The following is a 9,535-nucleotide window of genomic DNA, read 5'->3' as shown; positions in this document are numbered from 1 at the left end:
TTGTTTGTGTGACTGTGAAGCAAGGAAGGAGAAAGAGAAGATGATGTAATAAAAGGAGGAATACCTGTGCCGAATGGAATGTGTTTTTAGTTCGCCATAACAATAAGACACAAATATTACAAATTATCACACCAGTCTCTTCACTGTAACAAAGGCAATTTTTGGCGGACCAAATTGACTGTCCTACAGTCAGCCCCATCTCGGAGAGGCGCGCACTCTCTCCGCCTAATCCAACGGTCTCTTTGTTTGCGTCAGCTCGCGTTCCCGTTAACAAGCCAATGTACCAGCAGCTATCGCTCTCTCCCAATTTTTGTGTCCGGTAGAGCTGGCGGCAGTGAAAGCTGGCCAGACAAAGGAGGCATACCTACGCATTTTTTTTTTTCTTCCCTGTAGTCGAAACTCGAGTGTCGAGGCATTTTCCCCTACACTTCACGAAGAGGCGTAGTGGACCAAAATAATATAAGCTTGACCATTTGATTAAGAAAAGCTTCGTTTTGTTTCTCTTTGTTCTGTTTCGTTTTGCTCTCTTTTTTCTTTCAGGGTTGGATGGGGGTATTTGGCAAGGTTTGCAGCCGTTTGTGTCTCTTTTGGACACGTTTAGATTCGGATAATAATTCACATTCAATATCATTGCACGTAAGAATGATCACTGAACAAGGTGAATCAGCGTTCATGCACGTCTACGCATTGACAAGAAAGGTATATGCTTCGCGTTATACACTATTAAACGGAACTTAATACACAGATCGTCAATAGGTAATAATGATTGCACTGCGATTACACATTCAAGAAAATAAATAGACGCAAACACGTTACCTGTTACAGATCATACACAGTCATAATCTAGCCACTGCGCCGCTCCAGTCATAGATTTGATACAGTATAATGATGACAGTTTTATACTAGATGCCTGTCATTTCCAGTCACGCGTTAGCATTTATACTTTTTGATAATAATGGTTAAAGATAGTGGCAGGTAGCTTAATAATATTTGGGAGTAAACATTTCTTGAGACTCTATATTGTCACTTGGAGAATAAGCACTGTTAGACAAATGGTCATTGGCCATAATTTATGTACGTTAGTAATGAAGAAAGGAGTCAGCTTAAAGGAGAAAGAATGCAGCCGTCCATAGAACGAGCGCATTTTCCAGCAAATATATAAAAACACAAAGCAAATCAGAAATACAAAGAACTGCCTCCGGCAGTATGGAATGTCAAAAATTATATTGGCAAGACGCAGTACATCCGTGAAACATGAATGTAGTTAGCAAATAAATACATATATATATTAAAAATTTAATACCTTTGAACAAAATACGTTACAGTTATGTCTCCGAAATGAGAAATTATTCAAGTCGACATAATAACAATCACGAAAATGTGTTATCAATCATCGCTGAACGGCAGACACCTTTCTGTTTTTAGATAAGTATAAACATTGAATCATATGACAACATTATTCGACATCTTAAAAATGATATATACGAGAACAGTTCGGTCATTACTGACACTGACTGAAGAAGTAAAAATCGAAGCATTTAACGCACGTCGAGCTTGTTAACAATACCCGAAGGGACCTTCGCTTCCGTTTTTAACGAATGTAACACAGGCTAACTGGCCAAGATAACACAATGATTATGTTGAGTGAAAGTCCCACGTCGATGTGCGGTCTACTGGCGAGAGATGACGCAGAGAAGCTATAGGCAAGACTGTGAATGTACTTAAGACGAAGGCATCACAGGCACTATTTAGGAAGATGCAAAGTCTCAAATATGCATCGTCCTTGTTATTGACTCTTTTTCCAAATTAGCGGCCTACATAGTCACAGTTTGATATAATTCACCTCCTCCTCTCTATCTCGCGCTCTCTCTCACTTGATAGACAATCTTAGCTACTGTGGGCGAGTGTTATCTTATCCAACAACAGCTGAGTCCCTTCCCTGATGAAGAATTTTTAACAACTCTGAAAACTGGCAAAGTCACTGGCCATAGTAAACAAACCTTAAGTACGAATTGGGGGCATCTGGAGCAAAATTACCTGCCTGTTTTCCGACGGGTGTCGCTTGTTGATGTGCCGGGTAAGACCAGGAGATGTTGGGAAGATGCTGGAGCAGTATTTGCAGTGATACATCTCACCTGGATTGCTGTGCTGCAACTTCTCATGCCGCTCCAGGGCCACCCGGCTGTGGAAGTTGCCACCACATATGCCACAGGAGTAGTCTCTAGTTGCCTCGGGATCCATGTTGTCGGTGCCGACGGCGTGAGTGAGGACGTGTGTAGCCCTGCTGGTGAGGCTGCTGAACACCTGGCCGCAATACTGGCATGGGAACGTCTCCTCTGTCTCGATGTGTTGCTGCATGTGACGGCGGAGGTTGGCCGGTCGCCGGAACTTGCGGCCACACTGGTCACAATTGTAGAGCATGTCCTCCTTGCTTGTCTTGTTGACATCGATGTTGTTATTTTGAGGGTAGCTCGGGCTGGGTGTACTGCGGGGTGTGTCCATGGGTGTGGGCAACAGGTGGTGGAGGGGGCTCGGTGTGCTTCCTCTGCTGATACTCCCCTCGCTTCCACTGTCTGCCTTCCTGGTAGCGTCTGGAATGTTGAGCACTGTTGTTGGGTTAAACTGCTTCAGAGCGTCTTTAGCTGCTCCAGCAGGGAGGATGCGGGGAGAGTTTGTGGAGGGAGTGCGATTGCTCGAACTGTTGTTGTTATTGTTAGTATTATTGTTGTTGTTGTTATTGTTTGGCTTCGGTTTGTGCCAACGGCGATGAGATGCGAGATTGGCGGGACAGTTGAAAACTTTATCGCACTCGGGGCAACGATACTCGACGTGCACGATGCAAGAGCACTTGTGTTGCGCGAGTGAAAGGGGGTCGGGATAGCTTTCCTTGCACAGCTTGCACATGAAGTCTCCACCAAGTTTGCTCCCATTGGGATCACCCACTTTATGCGAGCCGTTCATTTTGCTGGCTGCGTCGACATCCTCTCTGATGATGGTGCCGTGAACCGGGGAACGATTATCTTCTTCAAATGTGAGTTTTCTGGCTGCTTTGGGCTTTTTTCGCTCGATGCGACTTGTGGTGGTCCGAGTCCGCATTTGGCCGTTTGGTGCCGAGGGCAGGCGGGGCGCTTAATGTAAGCTTCGTGTTCGGTGTCACGGGAGACTTCGTGATCGAGGTGAAATCACTAGTGAAGCAAGGTGTAAGAGTTTGATGAGGTACGGGGCCACATGCCTGCAGGTGGTTCGGGGAGCCGACCATCACATCGCGGTCGAAATGGAATGCAAACGAAGACTCCTTGTGGTTCACGGGAGCGACGGGGCTCTGACTGTACCCCGAGTCGGGCGAGTTAAACGGCCTGATGTACGAGTCAGTCAAATCACCGTCAACGAAACCGAGATCGTCAAATTCGTCATCGGAATTTCGCTGCCTGTACGTCACGCTGCATGTCCTTTTCGTCCTTTTCACGAGAAAATTACGAGGCATATTGCCAGGGAAGCAGTCGGAGTAAAACAAAACAAAAAATGAATAAATAAAATAAATTAAAAACAAAAAGCGGGAAAAGGACAGGTGCCTTTCTCACCACAAATGCACAGGAATATGTCTATTTCTCAAGCGCACAAAGAAGAAGCAAATGTTTTCCTTTGCTGGATTAACGGCAGGTCAGATGGATGGAAAAATGCTTGTCAGTGGAGCAACAGTGATTGTCTTGTGCCGAGAAGATGATGGAAAGAGAATGGATCATGCGAGCGCTCTCCGATTCTCGTGAAACCAGCGAGGAAAGTGAGACGAGATAAGATGTATCGCTGTTAAATATCCGCTTGATGAGTGAACACAGCGCGAGACCGGGCATTGTGATCGAGTATTCTGATTGGTCGAACAAAGTTCGGGCGCTCGGTATTCATGATTCGGTCGTGTGTCCTGGCGCGAGAGACTTCGGGCTGCTGCTGGGAGACTGCGTCTGTGTGCCTCGCGTAGGTTCACTCGAGTCAACAGGCTATAACGCAGGTTGTTGCAACAACAAAAGCTCTCGAATTAGAAGTCCTCCTTGACCAGTTGTGTCAATGGCAGTGCATGTCCAGCTGCGCGTGCGCCTCTCAGCGAGTTTACTCTGACTTTGGCACATTACATGTTATAACAAAGACATTATATCATCAGTGGTTTCATGAGATTGTTCTGCTCTTACCTTAGTATTTACCTTCGCTCGTCGCTATGCATTTCTCAGTGTTCTTTTTTTCCCCTCAGCGTTCCCCAGAGTGGACCACAAGAAACAAGCGAATGAGATGAATATTCATGAGGGCTGAGTGTTGCTTGTCGGAGTCCATTCTGTGGCAACGATCTAACAATGCGACTTTATTACCCAGCCGGCACGTGCCCTTCATTGTTTTCTTCTCCCCGACTCGGGATTGTTTCGTCATCAGCTGCCTGAGCTCTCGGCGAATGAGCGACGAAAACTAATTACCTCGTTCCAGTGGTTGTAATGGCATTCACTCACTTAAATCCCCTCCGTCCCCCCTCCATCTTCTTCGTGTCTCTCCTTATCTCATCACTTCTCTCAGTCGGGTCGGCGGGGGATGATGCGGCTTTGTTGTTGTGCGATCACAGTCGGCACTTTAGCCCGTCTGCTTTATAGCTTTACCCTGCTCAACTCTTGCGGCCCACATTGCAGCAGGCCAAGAAAGCAAAAGGGCGTGATTAGTTTCTCAGCAGAGGATGCTGAGTGATTTCATCGGCGTTTCAGCGATTTGAATCCAGAAAGCAACATTCACGAAACAGAGAGGAGAGAGATGCGGGATGGAGGAGGGAGGGGTAGGATGCAGAAAGGCATATGTTACTTTATTTCTATTTTGCTGTAAATTGATTTCCTATGATTTTAATGTAAAGTCTTTTCACAGCACCCCTCGGTTTTTTTTCTTTCCCTCACTCTACACGCACACCATCATCTCTCCTGCACACATTCTTTGAGCTTCATCGGGCTTTCTCCCCTTTTCTATTTCATTTGAATCTTTGTTTTCACCATTAGTGTGTTGTGCTCATTTTGTTGGAGCCCCGCTCTCTGCGACAAAGCCAAACTTGTCGCGTGGCACGCACACAGTGCCGGGTGAGTCAGTGGAAATCAGTGAGGGCAGTGATTGGCTCTTTGTTGTGCGTCTCACCTTGCTAGCGGGGTAAGCCCCGCCACTGGAATGTCTGTCGGATTCGGGCTTAGCGCACCGGTTCTCAATGCTTGGCCGCACATCAGATATTGAGCCCCGCACGCGACCGGCACGCGCAGCCCTTCTTGGCTTCTACCGGGGCCAAATAGCACCAAAACAGAGTCGCGATCTCGACGCTGCAGCAAATCCGGTCTCGACGCTGGCAAAACGTGTCCGCCCTTCTAAACAATGTCCGTCAGTGAAAGTGCGGGGGGAAATGAACAAAATAACATTAATAATATATGTTTTCTGAAGTTTGTGTTTAAATCTACATCGGAATCGCGTTTGTGCGATGCGTGTTCTCGAACAATCTAATTGGGTGTATCTCATACCTCAACAGAAGAAAAATACGTCTTGACCTCATCTCATTGAGTGAACAAAGAGTAAGGGAAGCAGTGATGAGCATCTTAAGTATAGATACAGATAGCTTAGATAGATTATGAATGATCAAATAATTTGATTGTTCAAGCTCATGTTTCAAGGTATAGCAAAACTCTTCTCGCGATGGTATCAAATCAAAACTGACTGCTCCTCCAACACAACACCTGGCATGTAAGAGGACAGCGATATCAGCTATGGTATGTAGAGAAATTACGCAATGTGGAGCTGTGCGATAGATGACTGAGGACGTTCTTATTAATTCTGAAAGGTCAATCATAAATATTGACTACGGCTACAACTTTTGCTTCGCGACTGCTTTGTAACACCTGATAACACTAGCGAATTATTGGCTTCAGCAAGCAAGCACTCACCAGGGAGGTAAGGGGTTTCGGCTCACCTCCTTGCATGCCCTGTGTTCAGCATGCTGCAGCACTGCTATGAAATGAAAGTCAATGGACAGTCAATATTTTGGGCAGACATAATTCCCGTCTGCAATAACCACTAAGCTTGACAATCTGATGAATATACGCGCAAACCGCTGAAACATTCCGATTTTATTCTTCTTCCCCTCTCACACTCCCTCACTCCCCCATTCTCCTTTTCTTGTCTCTTCTCAGTCTTCCTCCTCCCCCTCTCTCTCCTCCCTCTCCCCTCTCTGATCTGCCTCCTTTCTCTTCAACTTCTCCCTCCCCCCTCCCTTTTTTTTCTCGGTTACCACTACCGAGCCACCCACACACCACCCTATTCACAGGCTCGCGAAACAACGAGCTTCGGCTGAGCTTTCGCAGATCCCAGGCCCTCGAGGGTGGACAGCTGCAGTCGACATTATCCCTGGTACAGCTTGTCAAGGTCCTAGCCGAGGATTCATTATTCCGTTATGTCTTCTCATTACGGTTATTTTCTCTCCCATATCTAGTAATATGGTTCGCCACCTTGTTTTGTGGGAGGAAAAGACCTTTCCCCGGTTTTGGCAAATGAGAGATGGATCACCTATCAATAACTCTCCCCCTTTTTTAGTGAATACCTCGGGCCAAGAAAAATATGTAAAATGTTAAGTCTCTTTTTTCCATCTCTCCCATATTTCTTAGAAAGAGACGTATAGATAGCTATAGATAGCTAGCTAAAAAGATAGATAGATAGATGAATAGATAGATAGATAGATAGATAGATAGACAGACATTATGTAAAGGTGAGGAGGAAGGAGAGAGAAAAGAATAGGTAATAAAAAAAAAAGTCTCGACCAGGCCTGATTTTAAACACATCGCTAAAAGTCATATCCTGTATACATTATGATTTTGATGGTTGTATATCTAGCGAATTTTCTGGATTGCTTATGATCGCGTTCTGTTTGTATTTTATCAAGGGGGAAGCATGACCACATGGATTTGTCTCATTTTAATTCTGTCATCTTTATAGAGGAGCAGGTGTATGGGGCGCCACCATGGATCAGCATGATATTTTCCCTTCGGCATCGTTCGGTAAATGCATTGAAATGTTATGGTGTTTTTTTAATCGCACATTATTTGTTTGTTTTCCGACTAATGAAAAATGACCATACCGTCTGTAAAACTCCAAATGAAAATAAAGTTACGTTATCGATCATTATAATGGTTATGTTATGCTATGATTGAATAATGACTTGTTTTGATGACTACAAAGTATGAATAAATTCTCTGCTAATCCCATTCAAAGGAATCAGTGGAAGTCTTCATATATTTTACGCCATTCCTTAAGTAAATTCCATTGAGCTGTATTGGGTCAAGAAAGAATATGAATTATTGCCCTTTGCCAAGGAAGCTGTCTTTAATTAGTGAGACTATTGCACTTATGCAGATCAGTATACAAGGTGCGCTGTACTATCTTAAACAATCATAGGTGAAAGGTCAGGGGTCATGGCTTAATGTGCCTTGGACACAATATCCCTAGCTGTTATCTGTCCCGCAATTTGGTCAAACCAGAGACGCCACGTAGTCCGCCTTCTCATATTTCTTTTGCGATTTCTAGCTTCAACGTTCTATATTTTGTTTTGTCAAAATGTCAACTTTTCATTAACAGATTTATGTGATCTTAAGGTCAACACACATGTAAAATCACGTCATTACGAAGAACTGGACTAGTATGACAAAAAACAAGCAAACAAAGAAACAAACAAACAAATGATTCGTCAACCTCGTGTACACCCAAATGAAATCCTAATTCTGTGTGTCTTCATTTTGATCCAAAGCTGTTCAGCTGTGCTGAACACACTTTGGTGAACATGTGTGGTATTAATTTGTAAGATAACATGAATATAATCACTCAAATAATTTCTATCAATTAGAAAAATTAGTTCTATGACGAACTCTTAGCAAAGAGCAATTAGGTCAGACGGCCAGTGACATGAAGATGAATGGAGTTGTAATCTTGAGATATTTTGGGTAGCATTTTTTAAAAAATAACATGTTGCCGTTCGACTGGTGCAAAGTGTGCCTCCGTGTCGAAATTAAACAATTGAAAAAATGGATAGTAATGATAAATGAATGCGTCATCATTGTATCACAAATAGACGTTGCCTATAGCAGTGAAGTGAGCTCGTAAATATCCTCCATATATTCACAATCAAATTTTGGCACTGGAATTATAGAATGCGACAAGTAGGACTGCGTACAGAACTCAGTTCTGTACAAATATATAGCTTTCTCTGCAGAGTATCTGCGAAATAAACATGAACATTTTGACTAAATGCACTATGCACATCCTCCATATATAGTTCATAAGAGTTCGTCTTACGTAAATACATATGCACACACACCCACTCAACACACACACACACAGACAGACAAATACACACTTTGTGTTTTATAAAATTTGGCAAAGCCATTCACCTTTTTAGGTCAGGTCAAACAATTTACAATATGAGTATTCTTTTTTTTTTTTAATCCGCAAATTCTTAGGACAAATTTCAGTACTTGCCACGTCTTCGTCATGCGTCGCGTACTTAGCGCTCCCGCGGTAGACACCCAACCGAACCCTATAAAACCCCTTCCCTAATTAAAGCCGTAAATTAAGTACGGCTCTTGTGCCTGCTTGCCATTACTAATTTATGGTGGTACCGGGATTACATTTCTGCAATCATTACAAAAGGCGCGTGTTGATGACTTTCGGCATGTCGGCCAGGCGCTGCTCCATGTCGCTCCAACAGCGGAATGCCATGCTTACCGCCAAGTTTGCTCGAAATTTATACAGCAGATTGCCACACTTGAAAGGTTGAGTTACTCTCAAGTAATCTTCGTTCAAGATGCAGTTTTCCTCGAATTTCACTTTGATTAATCGCAAGGGAGGCATACGGAAGTTATTTTGCATGCACTATGACGCCACTTGAAGCATGAGCTCAGAGGAAAATTACTCCACGGATAAACCATTTTTCAAACAAGCGGCGATACCGGAGCACCTTTATGGTGGGACAGAAGATCGAAAAAAAAATGGACGTATCTGGACAACTGTTGAAACTGTATTGATCATCCAATCATTAATATGTCATCCAACCTGGTGACTGACGTGCATGTAAATAATTGTAGTAAAGTCACCTGATTCGAACGTCATCTGTGCTGGATTTCTTATTTACTTCATGGAAGAACGGACCATAACTTCATGACTCACTTGGAAAAAATATTTTCTCCGTGGCTGCTGCGCTCAAAACAATGGCTTTGTACTCCCATGAAGAAAGAAACAAGTTAGTTTCTCTTCGCCTTTTACATAATACGTGTGATATACGATATGAATTTGAAATGCTGTAGAGTAGATGAACATTTCAAAAGGACAAACATTCCCGTTGATTCTTTAACAAAACTTCGATACATAAAGACGTTATAACAAATAGTATATAGAGTGATTTATGAATAGAACCGGTTATTAAACTGTGTCGTGCTAAATATTAGGAGCTGTATACGGCGAACGACTGTTGATAAAACTTTATTGTTTG

At 43.5% G+C, this 9,535-nt stretch overlaps 1 protein-coding gene across 1 annotated transcript; it reads right to left on the bottom strand.

The window, feature by feature from the left end:
• Positions 1–1,977: 1,977 nt before the first annotated feature.
• On the bottom strand, positions 1,978–3,484 carry LOC139717025 (insulinoma-associated protein 1a-like). Its single transcript, XM_071628544.1, is given in 2 exon segments — positions 1,978–3,060; positions 3,062–3,484. Coding segments are annotated over 2 exon segments (1,482 nt in total). The 3' UTR covers positions 1,978–2,001.
• Between the last annotated feature and the right edge of the window lie 6,051 nt (positions 3,485–9,535).

This window comes from Diadema antillarum, unplaced genomic scaffold (assembly GCF_040938485.1).
Source record: "Diadema antillarum isolate AM-2024a unplaced genomic scaffold, OU_Dant_1.0 scf00000007, whole genome shotgun sequence".
Classification (NCBI taxonomy): Eukaryota; Metazoa; Echinodermata; class Echinoidea; order Diadematoida; family Diadematidae; genus Diadema; species Diadema antillarum.
This window is presented reverse-complemented; position numbering and strand designations above follow the sequence as displayed.